This window comes from Amphiprion ocellaris, chromosome 8 (assembly GCF_022539595.1).
Source record: "Amphiprion ocellaris isolate individual 3 ecotype Okinawa chromosome 8, ASM2253959v1, whole genome shotgun sequence".
NCBI classification, from domain to species: domain Eukaryota; kingdom Metazoa; phylum Chordata; class Actinopteri; family Pomacentridae; genus Amphiprion; species Amphiprion ocellaris.
In genome coordinates, this window is record NC_072773.1 from 21,165,221 (window position 1) to 21,190,165 (window position 24,945).

At 40.5% G+C, this 24,945-nt stretch overlaps 2 protein-coding genes across 3 annotated transcripts; one reads left to right on the forward strand and one right to left on the reverse strand.

Annotated features, from left to right (window-relative positions):
* ptpn1 (protein tyrosine phosphatase non-receptor type 1) lies at positions 1-11,066 on the reverse strand. The gene is made up of 10 exons (XM_035950656.2): positions 10,935-11,066; positions 10,516-10,803; positions 9,724-9,814; positions 8,434-8,534; positions 6,399-6,497; positions 6,163-6,300; positions 5,813-6,022; positions 5,418-5,579; positions 5,065-5,225; positions 1-2,761 (listed from the first exon to the last, which is right to left on the reverse strand). Exons 2-10 carry the CDS (start codon positions 10,570-10,572, stop codon positions 2,470-2,472), a joined length of 1,311 nt encoding a protein of 436 aa, XP_035806549.2. The 5' UTR covers positions 10,573-10,803; positions 10,935-11,066; the 3' UTR covers positions 1-2,469.
* Positions 11,062-24,874, forward strand: LOC111572071 (kelch-like protein 12). 2 transcript variants are annotated; one of them, XM_023275564.3, is made up of 13 exons: positions 11,062-11,352; positions 11,451-11,567; positions 12,666-12,892; positions 13,174-13,327; positions 14,718-14,935; positions 15,779-15,928; positions 16,045-16,159; positions 16,243-16,349; positions 16,435-16,630; positions 16,759-16,917; positions 17,956-18,054; positions 18,134-18,320; positions 23,424-24,874. In XM_023275564.3, the coding sequence occupies exons 2-13, from the start codon at positions 11,510-11,512 to the stop codon at positions 23,548-23,550; spliced, it is 1,797 nt and encodes a 598-aa protein (XP_023131332.1). In that variant the 5' UTR covers positions 11,062-11,352; positions 11,451-11,509; the 3' UTR covers positions 23,551-24,874. The 2 variants fall into 2 exon arrangements, with proteins under 2 accessions (XP_023131332.1, XP_023131336.1); XM_023275568.3 differs by lacking the exon at positions 11,451-11,567 and having other exon boundaries at positions 11,063-11,352.
* Positions 24,875-24,945: the final 71 nt, after the last annotated feature.

Here is a 24,945-nt window from a genome sequence, read left to right on the forward strand (position 1 = left end):
TAGATGTTTTTTTCTTTATTTAAAAAGTAAAACAACAAATGTAAATAAAAAAATACATGTTTTTGAGCTCAGCATAAGTATAGAAAAACAGGAAAACCTGGTGCAATGGCTGCACAGGTGCTGAGATTGAATCCCTCGCTAAAGCAGAACAAAATAATAATAACTCAGCACACTGAAACCTGATTTGAAATATATATATGTCTAATAAGGTTGTGTCCTTGGAGAGGACATTAATACATTCTAAAGAAAAGTACAGCTGTCAAACAAAGTACTGAACTTTGTCGAGTCCCAAAGGTAAACGAATGCTAGCAGCTTAACTAATCTCTTCTCAGGACAAACCTGTTGATTCACAAATGCAGCATGCTAAAAAAAAACATAATCATATAAAACAATATTGCCAGCTCAGGGCCACACCATGATACAATGGATAATTACTACAGTGTATTGTTTTCATCCCTGTGCTGGTGTTTGATTTTTGGTTTGTTCAAAATCCCTGGTTCCCTGTTCAAACTCAGAGTTTGATGAAGTAAAGGGTGACACATTATTGAGTATTTGTATTGCTGGCGAAAAAAAGTTGGGTGTTCGCTACTTCGTGTCTCCATTCATGTGCGAGACGTCACTAACCGAACACACATTCGCTTGCGCATTTTTATCCACTCTGACTGAAAACAGTAACTACAACCTTATAAGAGACCTCGAGATCTTCAACTTGATTTATATTTCCTGCACTGATTCTACACCGTAGCCTGATGTGTACCTCCAGAAATGTAACTACACTTTGCAGTGACACAGACGGATTTATGGTAGACTGGAGCTGGGAGTTTAAAAAGATAATGCTTCTGTGAAACAAAACATAATATGTAATATGCTATATGTAATACTCAGGGTTGTGCCAGTGTTTCATAGCTCTACCAGTCTGTGTATGCTTCCAACAGCAGTAATTTTGGTAAAGGTAACTGTTCTTAAACATTTATTAGCTCCAACTCTAACATATTCTGATTTAGCCACTACTGTTGGACATACACAGAAACACCACAACTTGTCCGACTCAACAGATGTAAATTTGCCTGCCATTTCTGCACACAGTACACACAGCTTTCTCATTCCCTTTAACTGAGTTTTCAAAATCCCTTCCGACTGCACGCTGCAAATGGCACGTTTTGCTGAGGATCTGGATGCTTGGTTCTTTCATGACGGTGCTCACCACCCCGTCACTACTGTACTGGAGCACGGTCGCTTCATCCTGGGCTTAGCAAAACTCAAGACGATTGTGATTGGTTCATACAAACACAAACAATCCAAAGTTTTTTGTTTTTTTTTTAACCTTTCTCCACAGCCTTGTGTCAGCACTACCCCAATGCTAAATAGTTTTGGCGGTGTAATGGCAGAGAAGTACAAACACAAGAGCGCAGCATAAAGTCAACACAGGAGTATTAATCAAGCCTTACAATTTTCTCAGTGTTAATTTGAGTGTGCCAGGTGAATGGAGAGTGTGACATGTCAGTCTTTCCCCACCCTATTTATTTATTTATTTTTTTATTTTTTTCCTGTGTCACTGTTGAGCTACCAGGGAGAGAAAACGCAGAGAGAATCAAATACCAGGAGACAACCCAGTCTACGTCTCACATTTGACGTTACAATAATATATCTCACTGAGCAGATTTAACTCACACATGAGTAGAAAGCTCTGATAACTACCACGCGCGCAAATGTACATACACAGACACACAAAAAACACACATACCTTATGTATTCAACCAGCACACCTCCTGCAGCCCAACACAAGCCACTAGTGAGGTCAGATAACAATTCAATGCCCACTCCAGCATGCATCTCTTATCAGCGGGCACAGGGTTGCTTCCCCATTACTTTCACCTTACTGTTGGGTCTAATGTTGACCCATAACAAAAAATAAAGTTTCTCCCTTACTGGCATGTTTTTCAGACAGGCTGGTCAGAAATCTGGCTCTATTATATCTGATCCGTTTGTAGAAGAAGAAGAAAATGTGAAATCCTAATGGACACATGAGTTAAGGATGAAATGGAAGAACACATTCAAGTGTCATTTGGTAAATAAGAAAACAAACGTGTAAAATGGGCTGACAGGCCATTCATCCTGGCTCACAGAACAGTGGTGCTAAAATTATTTTCCTCTGCAGACCACAATACGTGTTTTATGTTGAGTCTGTTTAAATCAATACACGTATTTTGTTGTGACACCTGAAAAACTGAAGCCCTGAGCACCCAAGATGACATACGGAAAGAACGTTTGGGTGGATAATAAGAAGCGGCAGCCAGCCGAGCCCTCGCACTGCATTCGTAAAAATTAGAACAAGTGAACCTCAATTTGCTGAAGACCAAACAATCCACTCACTCGCACAGTCAAAGCAGGCTGGTTGGCCAGATGCATCCACTCTGAAACATCAGTGGAGACGGGGAGGAACAAAAGAAGGAGGAGGCGCAGTGGACATCAGTGGAAATAGGCTCGGTAACAGGCGTAAGCACTGAGAGCCAGCACTGTGCACAGGCACACGTTGGTTAGTAGAGGGGACCAAACCCCCGGCACAGGAGAGCTTTCCTTTGGCTGCTCCGCTGCCTCAGGCAACTCCGGCTCCTCCACTTCATGCTGCTGCTGGGATTTGTTCGGAGCTTTGGAGGTAATATCTCCAACTCCCATGTGGTCGTCGAGCTGATCAGCACTGTGGGGAGGAAGCTGGGAGGCAGCGATGTTCCTCTTTCGCAGCTCTGACTCTTGTGTGGACCTGAATGAGAAAAACAATGTAAGAAAAAGAGCAGAGTAAAGCTTTAACGTCTCCTCAGGGCAGTTTGCTTTTACTTGATGGATACAGCAGTTAGAAGATAAAAGGATTTTTTTTCTTGGCATGTAGTGAGTAGCTGGATGGATCAGCTCTTCGAAGGTCTAACTTAGATTGTTGGGAATACGTTAGTAAAGATTTATTTATATATCATTTTTCAGGGTAAAACTTACAAAGTGCTTCACATTAAAATGATTTTTAAAAAAGCAACAGAAATAAACATGAGCAACAAAATCAATTTCACTGAAACACATCAGTTTAAAAAAGTGAGGGAAAATCTGCATATTTTCAGAAGCTATACTGTGTTTATTCAATTAAAATAAGTTGCACCACACAAACGTATTCTTCAACATAAATTAGGGCTGCACCTATGGAACCATCTGACTGTTATTTTCTCTTTTCATTTGGTTGGTGATTGTTTAAACCAGGCTGTTAAACAACCATTTACATTTATAAGATTATACAACTCTAGTTAGGTTGCTGTATTTAGATATTTCCCACTCACTCAAACCTGCATGAATATTATTACACTAAAACACATAGTTCTCTGTGCAGATATATACAAGTTAAATAAAATAATAACTACTTGACAAAAGTCACTTTTTGTCAGTAAGTTGAAGTTACCCGCCAAAATGATTGTTTTTGAGTGAGCAGCACTACAAATGTTCAATTTACACACAAAAACTAAAGTTTACACTAAAGTATTTTCTAGCAGAGACCTTTGAGTTTAAAAGGTCAAACCTCATTTGTCAAATCACTTGTTTGGTGGCAGTTTCCACTCCACCTCAATTCAGCACACTTTTGCCAGCTGGAGTCGAAAGCTCTGCATAGCGTGCAAACAAAACACCAGCAGGGCTCCAGACAAACGTTTTCACTGGTAGCACTGGTGCACCTCCCACCTCATTTGCTGAACATCTGCTTATCAATAGACGCTACATTTACAGATGTTCCCTTTATTGCCTCGCAGGGCAGGCTGCAGTAGATGCTATGTGGCCGCAGTGCTCTCAGACAGGTGTGTGACCAAAAATTACTTTGAAAAGAGGGAAATAGGGCATTCTAATGTCAGATCTGTCCAAGATGAACCGCATGATTTTTTTCTACAAGCACTGTTTTTTTATGAGCAGGAATAAACAGTGGATGTAGGTGCGCTCCACTTTTTACAAGCAGAGCACATTTTTTAAGTGTAAGCACCACATTCAATTATGTTCATATAATGGTGGGAAGCTAAAATCATTATTATGATAACTGTTCATTTAGTTTTGCAGCCCGACTCCTGTGTTTGCCATTGTAATTGAATGTATTGCATTTTTTCCGTCACCGGTTCAGTCAGTGTCTCCCTGCCTTCACCTGCACTCTGATCATCAGGTGTCTGAGTCGGACCTCCCACTCACTGCCTCCTCTTGCCTCGTTTTGTTTTTTACGGAATCACCTACAGCTTTATAGAAAAACTATGGTCTGTCCATTAAAATCCATTTGCTATACACACATATGCATAATGGTCACAGAAGGCCGAAGCCGATCCCAGCTGAGACTGAGGAAGAGGCAGTGTATGTTCTGGACCGGTCACTAGTCAGTCACAGGAATCATATATAGACATATGCAAACATCCACACCCCATTTAAAGTCTAGTCGAGAGGAAACCAAAGTAGCTAAAAAAAAACCTTTGTGGAAAACTTCCTAACTGGTTCTGAATCTAGACCCTTTTTACTAACGCCTGCACCACCATGTCCCCAGACAAAAACATTTTTACATGGCCAAATCCTCACAGAGACGGTTCTGTAGTGTCTTTGCTAAGAACTTGATTTTCCCCAGAGATAGTGTTTTTTAGATGCTGAAAGACACATCATGACACAGCATGGCTGAGGATTTCCACCTTGACCCTGCAGTGTCCTTTTCAAAAACCAGCATTTAAACTTCACGGGTTTCAGAACTAATAAACCTAGGGAACCAATTCTGTTAACTTGCAGGGTGGAGCTTCCTGTATCATTACTCTTCTCAGAATTGTGTTCTGATTCCAGCACCGCTGAAGGTGACCTCATATGTCTCCTGCACTCTATTTAATTGTGTGTTTCTGCCCTTTCTGCTACATAACAAGATGCTCACCACAAACACCCCCACAAGAACTTAGCTAGGCATGCTAGAACAAAAAGCTAACAAAGGCTTTACAAATAACTGGCGCAACTTACTCCTGTTCTTTTTACAGTTTGAACTTAGATGAACTTAAAAATAAATATGACTTGGACGATTACCCAAGAATGCACGTTTCAATCTCTTGGATAAGTTCGTCATTTTCAGGGAAAAAGGACAGCTCAAGTTTGCCGTTCTGAGGGTCTCTGGGAGGAGGAAGAGGAGGAGGAGGGGTGAACTCTGGAGGATCATCTTCCTCGTTTGAGAGCTCTTTCCATGACTCCTTGAGAAAAAAAAACAAAATCCCTTTGAGTTTAGGCAAAAATACTTGATATTAGCTTTGCAGCACATTTCCTTTTATTTCTGATTGCACATATAGCTCACTTGTGCTCGTGTAGTTTTTTTTATCTGAAAAGACAAATCATGAAGTGAGATTTTTACTTTAAGAACAAAGAGCCAAAAAGAAAGGAGTTACCTGCAGAGATGTATCTCCCTTGATGTACTTGGCACCTTCAATGACAGCAAGGTAGGAGAAGCGAAGCTGATCTGCAGTCTGAATCAAGCCCATACGATAGCGTCGCATCTCCAGCAGCACATTTCGAATACGCACTGAAGATGGGTCCTTGCGGAGGGACATCTACATAAAACATTAAAAATATTCAGTACAGAAATCTTAAGTTTTAAGATTTTGCTTCAGCGAGATGTGCAAGACAAATGTCAACCAGTCAGACCACTTACACTCCTCACTACTGGCTACACTGATGGAGAATTGTGTTTTTCTACTCTTGCACTTTGTTGTGAAAAGTGTGCACAGTGTGAATGTTATAAGAGATGAACTAATGGTTCCTTAATGCAGAGATCAGTACAAACCAACAAGAGGCAGGTGTCCACAAGACAAAATGTCCCAGAGCGTCCAATTCCAGCGCTGCAGTGCACCACCACTGGTCCCTGATCAGAATTCAGACAACCCGACTCTCGCACCTTGAACAGAAAGTTAAGGAAGGAGGCAGGAGACTCTGGTACCCCAAAGTCAGGCCAGGTGGTGTAGTGAAAATGTAAAATCTCTCGAGTCTCTTGAGTCTGCAGAGGGAGATCGGAGAGAGCACAAATGCCAACATGCAACAGGAAATTAAAGACCAGAACTCAAAAGCGCTCAGTATTCTGTGGTGTTTGAAACCATGCCTCTTTTTATAAACAAACTCAAGAGGGACACAACTTACAGACAGATTTTCCAACTCCAGCTGACGGACTGTGTAGTAAGATTTGATGTCCTCTGAGACAAAGGTAAGCTTGAAATTGGTATCTTCAAAGGTGGCATCTTTCTCCTCTCTGTGTGGCCAATATTGGGCACATTTAACCTAAAACAAAATATAGGTGCACATTGCACGCAGTGTAAACAAAGAGAACAGTAGTGTTATTCCCTGACATAATCACACAATAACGAACGACTGCTTACGGATCCTTTCTCAATGACTCTGTTCAGCATCACGACGCCGCGGGTCCTCTGCTCCCACACCATCTCCCAGAAATGGCCACATGTATTTGGAAGGGGTCCCTGAAACAGAATGACAGTGAAGTTGTTTTAGAAGCAGTGGATTTCATTCTTAGTATTACAGAACATAAGTGCATTTATTTTAATATGAAAAAAGGTGCTTCAGAAGACACAGGCGTATTGAATCTCAAGTTTGCCATTGTAATATTCAAGCCCAGATGCTGCCCTGAAAGGAAAACTGAAGCAGTTTTATTTTTTTTGTGTGTTTTTGTGATTAGAAATAAATGGAATCTATATTTTAACTTATACTATAGTGTATTTGTATAGTACTCTCTCTGTATATATACATTACCAGTTAAAAGTTTGGACACACCTTCTCATTCCATGGTTTTTATTTAATTATTTTGTACATTGTAGATTAATACTGTAGACATCACAACTATAAAAAAATACAAAAGGAATTATGTTGTAAACAAAAAAGTGGTAATCTTCAGTATTAATCTACAATATAGAAAATAATACAAATAAATAAAAAGCACTGAATGAGAAGATGTGTCCAAACTTTTGACTGGTAGTGTGTATATTTACCATATTTCTCCTGAAAAGAGGCTGAAAAAGCACATCAGCCCCAGAGGAGACATAGCATGGTGCTGTTTGTTGTAAATATGTAAATACAACGTTATTTATAAGCAGTAAACAGTAACACATTGTCAATTAGTTGTACACAGACCAGGCAAAACACCATGACCACTTGCTAAGGAATGAACTCTACAAGACCTATGGAGGTGCCCTGTGGTGCTGGCTGCAGAATCTTTAAGTCCCATGGCTCAAGACTTGTTTGACAGCTCAAACCCCCTCCACCCTGTTACCACTTCATTAGTCTGAGCCACCAGATGTATACTGCAGGTGTACGTCTGCCGTCTCCACTGCATACTTTACATGGCTTTCTCTGCCCCTTTTGTTGTTGTTATCAAAATTCCCATCACTCTGAGAAATAACAACAGCCTTCGAGCAGCAACCTACATGCTGAAAATGGGAAGTGTTGAAGAAGAATTGGATCGTGTCATAAGGCAGGCCTGCCTGGCTCTTCGGGTGAATTAAACATTTTGATAAAAACAACCTCCACCCAATGTTTTCTCTGCAGGAACACTTGTTGAATCCAATCATGGTTCTGTTTGGTTTAGAGAAATACAAACAAACCTGAGTGTTTTTCCCTTATAGCAAAATAGTGCACTGACACAGCTGTAGAGATCGGTCTGGCAATGCGAGACTAACAGTTTATAGTTTGACTCCCTCCATGTTGTTAGGTGCTCATTCCTGCAGGCCCGGAGCTCTGCACAGGCCTTGTAATCTTGAAGATGCTCAGTCCCAGTCCCTCCGACAATGACAGGTTTTCCCATTTCACCCACATCAAGCATTTGGACTACAAGAACCGGCTATTTCTTACCACGTACTTAAGCTATTATATGCGCCGATTTAACAAGGTAATCACTGTTATTCGCTCCAAGTAGTCATAATATTTTGGCTCATCAGTGCAAGCAAATATTTTAGGTGCTTATTAACGCACTCCATCTGTTAACACCTTTAGCTTCTCCTGGGAAAACAGATTTTACATTTTTACAACTACGTTTTAAAATACTGCCATTCTTTATCCATTTATACACCAGCCTACACTTATTGGTGCACACAGGAAGAGTTACTGTTATTGGCAGATACTTCATAAAACACCTGGCTGTAAGTGCATTATTTATACCAAATTTATGAGGGTGGGACAGGGAAAAGAAACGCCTCTCAAAATGATGAAATCAGTTCAACAGCATCACAAACTACATCATCCACAGAATCATCAAGTCCAAACAACACTTCTGTTAACAGTCTAATTCAGAAATGAGCATTATACATAACTGCAAATATAATCCATGATACAAATTAGTTTTTGTGTGACAGTATTCTTTCTGTCCATGTCCAGAGGATTGTACTAAATCTTCTCCAAGCTTACCTGAGTAAGGATATAGTTCCTCTGTGCCTCTTCTACTGTTATTAGGCTGGCATTAATGTAGTCATTCGTACCCAGCTGTAGACATATTCTGCTGTGGTCAACTGAGGAGATTGGAAAAAAGAATCAAGAAAAGTTTTGTTGTTATTTAAATATCCCACAACCCCAAAGGACCAACATAGCTGCTGAGAAGATATGACAAGTGTCTTCTGACAAAATAAAGCTTCTAGTGTTTGACTTTATACTTGATATCCAGCGAAATAACCTTTTAGCTACAAACTAAACAGTATGAACAAGTTTCAGGTTCCTGATTTTCACATCTTGTTAAAAGTGAATAAGCAACAGACTTTGTGGTACATATGGTAACTATCTGCAACCCGGTATGCACAATTTGCATTGCTTATTCAGTGTGAAAAAGAGGAAACCACGTAGTTCAGCTGTTCGACTGTGACATTTTGTCAAAAACATTCTATTAAATAATAGCTCATCACATACATCTAGATGTACACTATAGATAACATAAAGTAGGCATTTAATGTGGGATGACTATGAGAAAATAAGATTAGATGTCTTTAGAAACCAACACTAACTTGTTTATAGTCCTTAATACCCATCTGATTTTAATTTTCAGTGAAGACTTTTTTAAAAAATTCGTTTCTCTCTATTATTATTACAATGTTACTAAACTTGTTATTTTTGGATGGTGTCCAGTTGCGTCAGGACTACAGGTAACATTCAGCTGTCCAGGTAACCCCATTGATGGTTGATGTCCCCTTTCAATAAAATACATCTTCACCAAAAAACTCTAAATTAATTTTGATAATATAAAATATACAAATATGCACAAAATTGTTCTAAATTATGATTATTACAGGATAATGCCTGCCTGATCTTCTGCACGCCTTATGCAGCTTTACCTACATTAACATGGCTAACACGGCATTACATTTTTGTGTTAGTCCATTCACAGTGGTCCAATGTTATGCTTATTCTGCAATACTACATTTGTTATTTCAAATGATGACTACAGTGCTTGTACCTGAAGTCAAACAAGCAGTCAACTGACTTGTTTCTACAATATTCAGCTGTCAAAGACTTGACTGAGGTGATGCTGTTGTTACTTTACAGAACTCAGCTGATGTTTGAACATAAATAAGAGATTACACACCCAACAGCACTGTGGGTGGACGAGTATGCAAAGAGTCCCATGCTGTCATGACATTTAAGAAGTATTCTCAGTGGTAAAGACTGTTGTTGGGTCCAGTGCACTGAGGCGGGCAAAAAGCAACTTACATGGGCTGACATCTCTGTATCGATTCCGGGTCTTGTTTTCGGGTAATTTGGCAAGCCTGCATGGGAGTTCACATGACTGCTGACGAATCTCCTGTGACAGAATAAAGAAAGAAGCATTAGTATAGTAGTATTGCATTCACATCGCATTTCTGTGGCTAATGTATTTACAACTTTAAAAAGGAATTTCAGCAATATAATCCTGAAAAGGAGGGCTGTTCCTCCCTATGACTACAACTGTTAAACCATTAAAAAACTACATTTATAGATAGATAGATATATAGATAAATCTCTATAAATAGATAGATACTTTATTCATCATCTTGGGTAAATTTGGGCATCCAATAGGTCACAGAAATTACAGGATACAGAGTAAATAAAGTATAAAGAGATGGTCCTTGGTTCCTGGTGGCCCCAAGTCTTCTACAGTTCACTGGGGGCCCTCGAGGGACTATTGCACATAAACAACCAAAGATAATCAGCTGATTAACAGTGAAAGGAGGTAAATGGGCCTTTGGTGCAATAAGCTGAGGAAAAAACGTTAAAAAGACAAGTTATACGAGATATACTTGTGCAAAAAAAACAGGGACATAAATGAGGAATTACTGTCAGACACATAACATGTAGCTACACTGTTATAGGCCGAGCTGCTGGCTTGAGACTGAGGCAGGAAGAACACGGACTGGACTAAACACGCACCAGCCTGATAGCTACGACTCGTTGTGCTGTAGCTCCAATTTGGCCTACAGCTTCACCCACAGTCCACTTCCACCTTGATCTGCCGAGAGGTCCTACCTGATAAATGGCGCTCCAACTCCCGTTTTCATCGATTTCCCGAAATTCGGCTTCCATTGCTGACAGTCCAGCTGCCACTCCTTCTTCTTCTTCCCCCAGACGTGGACGACCGTAGCTTTCCGGTGATTAAACTAATTCTGGTGAAACAGTTCCCGGTAATAGCTGCCAACTGCTCCGCCGCTGTTCTGTAATTCTCAGTACGGCTGCATAGATTACGGTCTCGGCCTGCTCTTAGCGGAAACACGCCGCTAGCTCCTCCTACACGGTGTAGCTGCCGTCCTTGGCCGCCTAAAAAAAGAGCAGAATGTGTTTTTTTAAAGAGACAACATTCCTCTGCGAGTTTTCTAAGAGAAAACCTGGGTTTTTCCAAGTCCTCGGCAGCTCCGGATAACTTTGTTGGTGTCCAGCAGTCACTTTACCATTCCAACAGCGGCAGTGGAGAGCGACCAGCGAGGACGCGCGGAAGGCATCTTGTTTCTAGAACGTAACGGCTTGGCGGGAGCGCGCACGCACAATCACGTAATGGTCTGTTTACGTCCAATCTATGGAGTCGCTGGTGTGACCTGCTGCAGTTTAGTCAACGAAATATTGTAGCTGGATAAAAACCGAATCGGGGATAATATGACGCTAGTTTGACATTTCGGACTCATACGTCCTCAAGGTGGCCGCGCATAGTGTGACCTAGCAGAGGTCATCATGGATTAGCGCTAGTTGAATGGCTTTCTTCAGACAGTGTGACTGACAGCAAGAACTGGGACAAGGGACTTTGGTGCTACTAACGTTAGCTAGCAAGGCAACTTAGCTAGACGTTTTGAATCAGCTTTACCGCTGCGACAGGTATTATGCAAATTCTTGACAAGTTCTTCTGTTTGTGTCGCTTCATGTGTTGTCTTCCTCTGGCCATCAGCTCACTTTATATAGCTGTGTTTTCCTAGTTGTTGTCTGGCGTTGGCGTTAGCCGTCAGCTGTCGTTGGCTGCTGCTGCTGCTAGCTAATGTGTAGCTATAGTTATTGCCTCCCAGTGGTGGAAAAAGTATTCAGATCTTTTAACGGTAAGTTGCATTAGCAATACCACAGTGCAAAAATACTCCATGAGAAGTACAAACTATTTTGCACATTTCTACACAGTTTTTCATTTGAATCTACCTGCAAGAAGTATCTCTCCTCACCACAGTTGTATAAATGAAATGAGCGAATATAATGTATATCACTTTCTTTCTAAAATGCAGTCAAATATTACAAATTGGACATACTCTAGTTAAGAATCAACACCTCTAAGCTGAACTGAAGCGCAGTGTTTGCATGTACTTTCTATGTTTGTTTCTCTAATGTATTTGTAGGTATTGTCAAGTATGCATTGTATCATATTTCTCACTATGCAACACAATACTGCTATTGGAACCGCACACACGTCACTAACACTGCAAAAAAAGTGATTTTCATTGTCAGTTAATCGATTAGCGATTTACTCAATTAACCACTTAGCTGTTTGGTTTATTAACAATGTAAGAAAACGGGGAAATGTACGTCAGTATTTCCCAGAGCGTGAGGATGTCCTCAGATGTCTTATTTTTGTCCGCAATTCAAACATATTCCTTGTAAGGTCGTAGAGGACTAATGAAACTAAGGAGTATTTCAGTTTACGAACCTGGAACGAATTACTCAAACCTATTAATGGATTTTTTTTTGTTGCAGTGCTATACGTTACACACCAATGCTATACACCTACATAGTATTATTAGTTCTTGTTTTTTCACTATGAAAACAATTCACTGGGCTGTCATAATTTCCCACAGACCAGTGTGACATCAGATGTCTTCTTTTTATTGAACAACGGTCCAGAAGCCACAGTTTATTATCATATGTTATAAATAAATGGTAAAATCTGACATTTGACACCCTAGAAATAACTAGTATTTGTAATTTTGTGTTAAAATAACAGTGTGCTCACTAAATCATCAAAATTTTTGCTGATGAATTTTCAGTTGACTTACTAATCAATCAGTTGACTAATTGTTGCTGCTGTAATACAGTGTTTGCACACACATTACTGCTTCATATTTCTGTATGACTTGTTTGCCTGGTGTGTATTAATAACAATGGTGTGATGAGTTAGGATTTTCTTAACAGAGGTTGTCTGTTTATTCTAGATTCCTTGAGTAGTTTGAGGTCCTTGAGCGACTCTCAAGGCAGCATGGCTCCCAAAGACATCATGACCAATTCCCATGCCAAATCCATCCTCAATGCAATGAACTCGCTTCGCAAGAGCAACACACTCTGCGACATCACTCTGAGGGTGGAGAACACAGACTTCCCAGCTCACCGGATTGTCTTGGCTGCATGCAGTGACTACTTCTGTGCCATGTTCACCAGTGAGGTACACATTTTTATTTAAAGTTTGCACAAAATCTATTGAATGTGTTACCATAACAAAACATGTTGCATGCAGTACATATGGCTTGGAAGATTTAGTAGAATAAGGATGTTTATTGTCCAGAGAAACAGATGCCTCAGTTAAATAATACATGTATTGTCTGTTTTTTCATTCTTGTGCTTTCTGTGAGTCTTCAATCAGTGTTAGACTTCACTAAACTACAGAATAACAATTCATGCTCACAAGTAATCCCTCAATTATATGTTTCTCTTGTGGTCCTGCAGCTTGCAGAAAAGGGGAAATCTTTTGTTGACATTCAGGGGCTCACTGCATCAACTATGGAGATCTTGTTGGACTTTGTCTATACAGAGACTGTGCTTGTCACAGTGGAGAATGTACAAGAGCTGCTTCCTGCAGCCTGTTTGCTGCAGCTCAAAGGTAAGCTTATGGATGTCTGCTGTACCTTCACTTGCTAAGTGTGCACTTAGTGTAGGCACAGGGGGTCTGCAGGTCTTGAAAAGTCTTGAAAAGCAATTTAGGTACCTCAAAGAAAGTGTTTAGGGAGTATTAAAAGCCTTTAAATGTAATTTAAAAAACACTTAATGGTTTTCCTTGCCTGTTGCAGACGGTAACAGTATTATGAAATATTTTTTGTGTCCAGTTACAGACAATTGGGAGATCTTATACACGTTTCAAACACGTTTCAGTCACTACTAGTAGTTTCAGTAGCTAGAAAGCTCATCCTTCTATAGTGGCAAATACTAATTTCAGCAACAACTAAAATGTATTCTTATTTTATTCTGTGCTTTTTATGCAAGCCTAGGTCATGCTAATTCTGCTAACTGTACAGTCAGGAAAGTAATGTGAGAATAGTTTTAAGAGCTACCTTTGTGTTTCTTTTGCAGTGTGCTTTACATTTGCTCTGATGCAAATGAACAGATAGCGTGTTGGTCTGGTCCACTTACAATACGCTTCTAGTTTAGGGAAACACTCTGCAGATAAGAAAGGAGAAATGATGTGACACTTGATGCATTAATTGCTGATCATTTATTTGAAAAGGATCTGAGCACAGCTGCAGATGTTCTACCTTACTGTGACTGTGAAGCTGTGGCTGGACGTGGTTAATGTTTGGACTTGTTCCTGCTGTGGTTCAATCTATGGTGTAATGGATATATCTAACTGTTATTACTGCAGTGCTTCTAAGACAGATGTGTTACCAACACATAGCAGAAGTTCAGGACTACAGTAACTTCTAGACAACGCTGAGCCAGCACAACTATCTCTACACCCACACTGCAGCTGCATTTATAGTCCTTAAAGACAAACATGTCACAGGCATAAATGTTAGAAGCAGAGCCACAGTGACTGTCACAGTGACAGCTGTGTCATCTGAAGGCTGCAGTGATACTCACACATACAGTCTGTCTTGGCAGTGGTCAGCAATAGAGCTGATGAACAAGCTTCTGCAATTTTTCTTGGAAATGCAGTGATGCATACTTGTATCTGAGCAGCACAGCTGATGGTGTGTTGACTCGCTCTACAGTCACTACCAGCAGGTCTACTGCATTATACATGATGCTGTATCATTCTACAGTTCAGTCTGTCTTTGTGGGTCAGAGGAGATACAGACATTATTGGGAGGTAACGAAATGTAGTTCTTAAAAGTTCTTAACGTGAAAATGCAGGAGTTCTGTATTTTTAGGGATGGCTTTTGAAATTTCCAAATTAAGCATTCATTAATGACTTTGATTTTGTGTTGATCAGGATTTGTCTGAATTCAAATTGTAGATGTGTGTACATACAAATGTATGTTTTTTTTTTCCCTCAGGGGTGAAAAGGGCATGTTGTGATTTTTTGGAGAGTCAGCTTGATCCCTCCAACTGTCTGGGTATTCGCGACTTTGCCGAAACTCACAATTGCCTTGACCTGATGCAGGCCGCTGAGCTCTTTTCCCAGAAGCATTTCTCTGAGGTGGTTCAGCATGAGGAGTTCATGCTGCTGAGCCAGACAGAAGTTGAAAAACTTATAAAATGTGATGAAATCCAGGTAGGAAAAGTATTTCTAGAGGTTTTCTACATATGTACTGTACACTCAGCAAAAAAATGTCAAGCAGCATGATGTTTTGTTGCTGAATCTTATGGATACATAATTTAGCTGTTTGAAGCACCTGAAAGTTGTGTGTTATAATGAGAATGTTGGCTCTATAATACACCTATGAATGAACACCTGCACTAACCAAAACAAGTAAAAATGTATGTTTAGATGATTGAAAACTGGTTTTGATTAAAAAGTGTGAACTGAGCTTGACTTTCACAGCTCACATGTTGTCAAACATCTGAGCGCGAAAAGAGAAATGCAAGTACCGACCTGTTGTTTTCTCAGTTGGTGCCCCCCACCCCTCAGTTTTGCGGATTGGCCTGACAATGAAATTGCAGAGAAGTAAAACTGATTTAAGTTGGTCTTTGTTCTCAGGAAATTCCTGTTTCCCAACCACATGCCTTGCTTTGTGAAAACACAGTTATTATCACTTGATGATTTATAGATGAGCAATTCTGTCAAATTCTTCTTCCTGTCACTTTTGTTGTTTTTAAAATATAACTAGACCGTGCACGAACGTCGCAGTCATGCTTAATTTCCCTTCAGTTAAAGTATTCTCTGTCATCTCTGTGGATTTTTGGGTGAGAGTTTGTGACTTGTTTTACCTTGAGGAGACTTCACTGTTTTATTGTTGCACATTGTGTCTGTACAAATACAGAAACAGCAGAAATTGTTGTGCTTTTAACAATAATATCTACAGGGCAGCTATTAGCTAAATTTTTAATTAATATGTTTAGATTTACTGTGAATGCTGGAATTCTTCTTCTTACTAAATATGTTGCCTGCATGTAGGTGGACTCGGAGGAGCCTGTATTTGAAGCTGTGTTAAACTGGGTCAAACACAACCGAAAAGAGCGAGAGCCGTATCTGCCAGACATGCTCGAGTTTGTTCGGATGCCACTTCTTACTCCTCGCTACATTACAGATGTCATTGATGCCGAGGTGAGCCAGACGACACACAACAGTTTGTTGTGTAATCATATGCCAAGCATGCAGTGAAGGATTGTCTGTTGAAGTTTTTATCACACTATAATTAAGCAAGTTTTCACATGTTTTAGCCTCTCATTCGGTGTAGCCTGCCATGTCGAGACCTCGTTGATGAGGCCAAGAAATTCCACTTAAGACCTGAGCTGAGAAGTGAGATGCAGGGCCCACGCACACAAGCCAGATTAGGTAGGAATCCGGTTTTCATATGCAATTTAGCTAAATGCATGTCTTTTAAAGCAGCTTTGTAATCCACTTGATTTTCTTCTCAGGTGCCAAAGAAGTCCTGCTGGTTATTGGTGGGTTTGGCAGCCAGCAGTCACCAATAGACATCGTTGAGAAATACGATCCCAAAACACAAGAATGGAGCTTTCTACCTGTGAGTATTGAATGTCTTAAAGAGAGCCTTGTGGTGTTTTTTATCTCAGTGGTTTGGCTGATACAGACGTGTGTGTCTGCAACAGAATATTGCACGGAAAAGGCGCTATGTGGCCACCGTTTCTCTCCACGATCGAGTTTACGTGATCGGAGGCTACGACGGCCGTTCAAGGCTCAGCTCTGTGGAGTGCCTCGATTACACCGCAGACGAGGACGGCGTTTGGTACACCGTCGCCACCATGAATGTGCGTCGTGGCCTTGCTGGAGCCACAACACTTGGAGGTGAGTGAGCATTTGTGCCAAATGACTCACACTTTCACCGCTGTTTCCTTTCTGTGAAATCCTCTATGACGACTTTTCTTTCTCATAAGAGCAGATAATAATTTGTGGTGTTATTTGGCTCTCGACAGACATGATCTATGTTGCCGGCGGCTTTGATGGCAGCAGACGTCATACCAGCATGGAGCGATATGATCCCAACATCGACCAGTGGAGCATGCTGGGAGATATGCAGACAGCAAGAGAAGGAGCTGGTCTGGTAGTGGCCAGTGGGCTTATATACTGTCTAGGTATGTAGAACAATATTTGATGACACAAGCGAACGTATTATGGCTACAACTGATCTGCATTTAATTGCCAATCAATTTTCCAACTCATTAATTTCAGTTTTGGCCCAAATATACCCTGATTTTTTAAAAAAAGACCCATCCCCCTTTATGTTCACATATTTGTCTATCTCTTTAAATGTTTTTCTGCTTCACTGAGCATGCTTTAGAGTTTGTCTTTCAAAGCTTTTCCTCACCTGTGTCAGTGGTAATTCTTGGCTGCCTGACACATGAGACAGTCCACAGTCCATTTTTGCAGTAAAAACGTCTGCACACTTTGGACACTTTTTCAGTCGTCATAAATTTGCACACGTTGCCCTCAAATACTCCTGCAGTTTGAACTGGACCAACGAAATACTTTGACAGTTGACTGATTCTGAAAGATGCATATTCTCCAAGACAAGGCAGCCACAATGCTACACACATTTTATATGAAGAATTTTTTCTATATTTTTGACAATGAGGAACAGTTTCAGCTCTGCTTAATACTGGGGAAATATAGAACCATGAAGACTCCTCACCATTTGTTCAACTCTGATACACACTCTGCTACATGTGCTTCACTGTGCTTATGTGCTTTAATGATACTAAAACATAGGGAGTTGTAGCTGTTCGGGTGAAAAAAACTACATGATGACACCATACGCATCTTTTTTTGTATTATGTTCGCTAAAAGAAAGTTTTTATATCAGCGTATAAGACAAAATATACACTGATACTGATATATTTGTCTTAGGTGACCAGTGTCCAGCAACATGTCCTACGTTTGCTAAGTTCAGATGAGATTGTTTATTTTTCACCAAACTGTCCAGATCATATTCAACTCACTCACACATGAGACAAACCAAAGCAAAAAATCCCAAGAAATGAGAAGTTAGAAGTAGGAAAAGTTTGAAATCTTTGTTTATAAAATTGCCTGAAATCATAATTTTCTGCCTGTAGACAAGTTGATAAGGCATTGAGCTCCTCCGGCTCTAAACTTTCCCTGATCTTCCCTCATAGGTGGCTATGATGGACTGAATATCTTGAATTCAGTGGAGCGGTATGACCCACACACAGGTCACTGGACCAGTGTCACGCCCATGGCCACCAAGCGGTCAGGTAGGTAAGAGCACAGATGCAGGAAAGCATTACCATCAACTGTGTGAGTGTTTGTGTGAAGCTTTCATACTGTTGTCAGGGGCTGGCGTGGCTCTACTCAACGACCACATTTACGTCGTGGGAGGTTTTGATGGTGTTTCGCACCTCGACTCTGTTGAGGTCTACAACATCAGAACAGACTATTGGACCACTGTAGCCAGTATGACGACTCCTCGATGTTACGTAGGAGCAACGGTTCTCCGAGGACGACTCTACGCCATCGCTGGGTGAGAAAGCGTGTTCCTTTGTGTGGTAGTGGGCTTAAACAGTCTTATGCTGCATGTATGTTGAACGTGCTGCAGTGGGTTCAACCTAGGGATGGGTGATGAAGCTTAAAAATTCATCCTAATAAAATGTTTTATTTCAGTAAACATCAGCAGTTACTGATGATTTTTAGTGATCTACTTTTAATAAAGGCCAGGAAATAAAAGGCTTAGTTTGAATTTAACCATTCTTACTTTAAACACAACAAATTTTAAAGTAGGCACAATAAAAAACACACATGAATACAAAGGCAATACAAATGACAAAGGGATGACCTGACCTTGATATGCTTTAAATAAATAAAGTAAATAAAACCCAGAGGTGCACACAGTGTGAAACCATCACACTGCACTGAGGTTAATGTTCTAAGTACCTGATCTGAATAAACTGTCACTGGACAGAGACTCTACAGAGCAGGTCACCACGACTGCATCGCTTAGGTGGAGAGTCACAAGGTCACGGATGCTTTTTGACCACAAAGCTCATCTCACAAGAGCAATCACCATTCCCTGCCAGCCTCAGCCACCAGTGGCGGTGTCAGGTGTGGACAGGGTTGATGGGAGGCTCAGCCAGCTGTGGTCTAGCAGGCCTCACATTGGAGGGAGAAGAGGCTTCATTATCAAAGCATGATAGACTGTTATGAGCCAGGGAGCGAACACACTTTGTGTTCTTGCAACCAGACTTTGATTTTGTGCTTTCATGACAAACTGTATCGTGGAGGGGAAACTTTGAAACATTCTATCGAACAATTTTCTTACTGCTGTTGATGAAGTGTCTATCAGTGGTACATACTGCTGTTGTTATATCACCCAGGTCTCCTTCCTCTCTATAGTAACCATGAAGTGACACCTCTATGTAAATACTACCCTCTTAGAAATGGGGGGCAAAAACACAGACTCAAACTCTGATAACATAAGTCTGAGATAGCCATGTTATGTGAAGGGTTACTGCCCATGTTTTGTTCCTATGATAACTAGACACACTCTCTGGGGAAACACAAGTAGAGAAGTTCCAAAGAAACTGTGGCTTTGGTTGCTGAAGCTTGATATGAGCTTTTGGCTGAACTTCCTCAGAATGTGGTGGATTTTAGTCCTGATTTGACAGTGCAGTGAAGTTGGTGGGGGGTCCCCTTACAGCCGATATTTAGAGAATACTCTCACTGAACAAGGAATGTAAGTATAGTATTACAGTAAACATTGAAAAGAGCCAGACCTGCTTTTAAATGAAGGCTAGATTGAATGTAGATTAGAAGTTATTCAGCACACAAACATAAGAACTAGCAATTAAATGTTTTAGTTTAGACATGTACAGTAAGTTACAGTGTAAAACCAGCATATCCCATCTAGTAGCCAGCGTACAGACCGACCTTAGCCCTGCATGAAAACAAGTCCAGTCATTAGTTTGAATGACAGCTGTGGGGGTACAAACCCAGGGGACCCCAGCCAAAACACACACACACATTGTTCAGCATTTGTTCAGCTTTTCATGCAGTGCAATGTGGAATCGTATTACAAAGTATTTTAAAATGCGGTGCAGTAGGATGATATCTGATCAGCCTTTAAACTCACAGATCTGTTACTTAAACAAGACTTCTTAGATTGTGTTTCTCACCAGTACATGAAGCAACACGCCTCCACCAACGCAGACCCAGGGTTTTTCCTGCATAGAGAATTTTTTGGCGTTCTCCCTAAAGAGACTTTCGCCAGCACCGAGGGAAAATCGCCAGCGCCAAAGTGATAGGAATGTAGAATAAAAATAGCAATTCCATTTTTAACCAATTTTGTCTACTGGGGTTTCATTTACTCAAGCAAAATAGTTAATTTTGTTTAGCGAATGTTCAAAAATAACAGAAAAATATATAGACTGTTGTCAAATGATGAATAGTCATCGCAGCATATGGACCGATCATGCATTGTGCCCATTTGAGTCAGAAAAACTCCTGAGACCTTTGCACTGGGGTAACACTGGGCTTTTTTGTCATATTGGCCCTTTCCTTTTTGTTTAGTCTCCCATTTTTCAGTCTAATCACAAATTTCTCCTTAAATCACGATTTAAAGAACAGTATTCATCAAAGTGCGATTCAGTTTTACCCACAGGATAATTGACAAAGATTATCCTGATTATCAGCACTAACGTAACATCCAGTTTCCAGACACAGGCCTTGTGTCTTTAAATAGTATAAATTCAGTGGTCAATGAGCTACAGAGAAAACTCAGAGCTATTTCAAATACTCTAATTCAAACACTCTGAATCAGGTAATGCATCAGTTTAATTATGTTAAATGAGCAAATTATATCTCTTTTTTTCATTTTGTTATAAGACAAGTTATTGTGGTCATTGCCAACCGAACGGGAGTCGCTAGTGTTTCTGCTAATGATTCTTTTCACACTCTACTTGTTAAGATGTAGCTTATGTCTTTCTAGTAGAAATACACAAAGACAGCTGTAGTGTGAGACACAACTAGTTTCATCATAATATTTGAATTCAGTTCAATTATTAGACCCTTTGAAAGAAACTCTAGTTTGCTACCTTGTTAACAAGTGTCTTTTAAATGCTGGAAGACAACACATCATTAACGAAGACATCATTCAACACTTGTTCTGTGGCTCTTGTCCAGGTTGTTTTCTCCTGACTAGATCCTTGCTTGTGTTGTATCGACTCTCAGATGTGCGTTGCTTTGGATAGAAGCGTCTTCTAAATGAAATTGTAGAATTATAGAACACCATGGCCAAACAGTTCCACCTAAAAACTGCAGCATAATGATGGCAAACACACTCACGTATGGTTAACTTGCAGGCTGGACTTTCTGTGTCATCTTGTAGCACAGAGCAGCCTCAGAGTGTTTCAGTAGAGTTGTAGGTGAGCTGTTTTCCTGATGCAGCGAGCGATGCGGAGGTGGGTGGAGAGAGGTAGGGACTGTTAGATCTGCATATTCTAGACGAGGCAACAGCGTAGAGCTAAATCTCTTCAAAGGTGCATGCAATGTAAATATAGTCTACCAGCAGAGTCTGTGACGGTCTGTGTAGACTCATGTGGATGTCTGTGTGTAACCTAAAATGAACGCACACTGACTGGACAGGTGTCAGTAAATAAAACGGTGCTCTACACAAATGCTTTTTGCTTGTGCGAGGGTGTTCTCCATCATCCACACTTTCATTAAATTCATCATTAAAATAGTTGTATTGAGGTGGTCGCAGGGGCTGCATAGTGGCTTGGTGGTGAGCACTTTTGCCTTGCAGCTAGACGATCCCCAGTTCATGTCCCGGCCTTCCTGGGATCTTTCTGCATGGAGTTTGCATGTTCTCCTTGTGCAGCTTGGGTTTTCTCTGGGTACTCCAGGGTCCTTCCACAGTCCAAAAACATGCTGAGGTTAATTGATGAGTCCAAATTTTCCATAGATGTGCATGTGAGTGGGATTGTTTGTTTGTCTGGATGGATGGATGGATGGATGGATGGATGGATGGATGGATGGATGGATGGAGTAGTCGCTGCAAGATTTTAAAGATGCTTTGATTTATACTTGCTTCCCATCTAGAGTGCCGTAACGCAATTAGAAGTTCTAAACTCTCCAGAAATCCTGTGCTCTGTCTGCCACTGTGTTCAGCACTCCTAAAGAGCAGTCACTAACATGGTGCTACAGTCCAATCATAACCAGCTGTACAAAGTGCAAAATCAGTCAACATTTCAGAAATGTCCACAAGAGCCCCATCCATTTTTCTATGTTCTGTATAAATGATAATGTGACTATTTGCATAGCAGTTGGACCCGATCCCGATAGTGTGTATGTTGTAGTACAAATAGAACCGAGTGTGTGTCCGCAATCCACATTCAAGTCAGCAGTGGTATGTGAATGGTAATGCAAAAACTAGGAATTTGGTCTGGCTGTCAAGACCAATTTCCCCCTAGTCCTTAATTCTCTCATGCAGTTTATTTTCTCTGCTGACTATTTATCTTTGTGCTGTATAACATGAGATTTAGGGTGGTCTGGACCTGTCGCCGTGTAGCAGTTTTAAATGTTCAAGATTGCTGTCCAAGGACTGTTATAGTAGTAGTAGGAGGAGTAATATTGGGTGTAGAGTTGCAGTAGTAACCAGTCTGGCTACCAGTAGGGTAGTAAAATGGTGTAAAAAAAGGGCAAAACTGCCATAAATTCCAGGAAAATATTTAGTATGTTCTTATTTCCTAGGTACATACCATTGACAACAATAAATTTTATAAAAAAGGTGAATGAGACATTACTCATTTTCATCATCGTTCTTGAAACAATCCTAAGCAGGTAAGGTTTGCACTATTGCAACCACACTTTTATGTATTATAAAGGATCTCTACTGCATCTGACGTGTAACAATGTTCTACTTGAATTTTTAAAATTGCTCAAGTGTGACAGTTTTCATTATATACACCCCAAAGACAAGTAATCAGCAGATAAAAACACTGTATCAGAGCATCAGGGGTCATACACTTTTAAAGCTTGCCAGGGCCTTGCCCCTGGCTATATTTTAGACATGCTAATCCCGTACATCCCCTCGCGTAGCCGTAGATCCTCGGGTGGGTCCCTCCTAGTTGTTCCAAAGTCGAGGCTTGAATGCAAGGGTGACCGGGCCTTCTCCATCAGGGCTCCTCGGCTTTGGAACGACCTGTCTGAGGAGATAAGGCTCGCCCAATCAGTAGATTCTTTTAAATCACTTCTTAAAACCCACTTTTATAGACTCGCCTTCCTGTAAAGTTCTCTTTTATTTCTCTTTTATCACTATGTTCTACCTGTCATATCACTTTGTGAATGTTCTTCTGAAAGGTGCTATACAAATAAAGTTATTATTAGCATTATTATTATACCCCTTGGCTACTTTCTAAATATTTAATTCTGATACAAGAAATAAGGTTTTAGAGGTTTAATCAATGGCCAGAGTGGAACTTTAACCTTAGTTTAACCGGTACAACGTGTTGCAGCTACCAAATCTCAGTTTGGTCGTGTAACCTTTTAAAATCATGCCTTTATTCAGCTCTGTGTTGCTTTGCAGAGTTTATTGCTGTGATTCAAACTCTTGGTTCCTCTCTCACTCTAGATATGATGGGAACTCTCTCCTCAGCAGTATCGAATGTTATGACCCGGTTATCGACTCCTGGGAAGTCGTCACTTCCATGGCGACTCAGCGGTGCGATGCAGGCGTCTGTGTTCTACGAGAAAAGTGATATTTGCCAAGAACAAGAACCACAAGAGGAAAAGCAGGCGGGAGGACGGGCAGCTAGACTTTGCTAAAATGCCACTAAAACAGAGCCACAGAGGGAGATGTTTGATCGCCGGTATGCAAACAGGTACTCTTAAAAGAAAAATGAAGTGCAGCCCTTTGAGCTGCCTCCTCTGAAGGACGGTTAAACCTTCACCAATCAGACTGTGCAACAGAGATTCAGCTTTGCCGTGGTAGACTTCACCTCAAAAGAGGCCTCCAAGGAGCCCATCACCACTTGCATGACTCTCTTCGGTGGTACTTGTGTCTGTCGTTACCTGTGAGATTATTTTTTCAGTTTGTCTTCAAAGTGCAATATATTTCTACTCATCATAAGAAGACGATGGAGCAGATTTAGACTCCAGCTGCTGCTATATGCCTTATGACTTTGGCCAGTGAACATCCATGTTGCCTCCCATTTGACTTTGATGATAGTTGCGCTACATAAGCTTATTATCACGTGAACTCATTTGGCATTTGCAACATCATTAATGGGTCAATAATTTAGCCCTTTTTTGTAATTCTTCCTGTAAACAGTGCTTTTAGATTGAAATCACTTTATTAAAAAATAGATTTATTACTTACTGTTTCTCTCAGAAGTTATATTTAGAAATCTTGTTATAGAACATGACTGAATTGTACTGGTTATTCTTCAGTATTTTGTCCCTTAATTTGCCAAAATTGAATCATCAGAATTATGAGGTGCATGCGTGTAGATCTGGACATTTACATGTAGGATGCAAAGTCCAAACATCACTGTTGCCTGGGAAGTAAATAAACACACTGAGAACTGACACATTATATCTGTGTTGCATCTGAACACCTGTTTAGTGATGCAGAGAGACAAAATGCTGCATTTTTGCTTCAGACGTTGTCAGCTGATTCAGTGGCATCTCTGGTGAGATCGCTCGCATCCGCTCATCCCAAAACTTAAAGCAGTTTGATGTCACATTCAACAAAACTCTGGATTCATCAGTGCTATGACTTTACTTAATTTGTCCGTTTATCATGAAGAAATGATAGAACGTCAACGTGTGCATGCTGCCAATTCAGTGCTTTCACCTCCGACCTGCACATGTTTCTGCTTTTTCACTGTAGACTGGATGTGAAAGATGGACGCAGCTCTTGGGTCTGGAAAGTGGAAGAAGTGCCTTAAACCTGCATTCTTTGTAACAGCCAGCAGGGGGCGACTCTTCTGATTGCAAAGAGAAAGGTTATTCAGAATGGCCCTAATTCTTTCTTGATTTGTTACCTCAATAAACATTTTCCTAATAAGTTTATGCTCTTAATTGCTAGTTTCAAGTCTTCTTCAATATAACATGTTGTTCGTTTTGTAAAGAACAGCTGATAAATCAGTGTT

What these genes read in the sequence shown, in the direction of transcription:
- ptpn1 (XM_035950656.2), bottom strand. Translation starts at nt 10,572, where the DNA reads ATGGAAGCCGAATTTCGGGAAATCGATGAAAACGGGAGTTGGAGCGCC. An exon ending in GTTGGAGCGCCATTTATCAG is followed by an intron (nt 9,815 to 10,515) that starts GTAGGACCTCTC and finishes ATTCTGTCACAG; the next exon opens with GAGATTCGTCAGCAGTCATG. An exon ending in ATTGAAACGTGCATTCTTGG is followed by an intron (nt 2,762 to 5,064) that starts GTAATCGTCCAA and finishes TTTCTCATTCAG; the next exon opens with GTCCACACAAGAGTCAGAGC.
- LOC111572071 (XM_023275564.3), top strand. Translation starts at nt 11,510, where the DNA reads ATGTGTAGCTATAGTTATTGCCTCCCAGTGGTGGAAAAAGTATTCAGA. An exon ending in CTGTTTGCTGCAGCTCAAAG is followed by an intron (nt 13,328 to 14,717) that starts GTAAGCTTATGG and finishes TTTTTCCCTCAG; the next exon opens with GGGTGAAAAGGGCATGTTGT. An exon ending in TAAAATGTGATGAAATCCAG is followed by an intron (nt 14,936 to 15,778) that starts GTAGGAAAAGTA and finishes GCCTGCATGTAG; the next exon opens with GTGGACTCGGAGGAGCCTGT.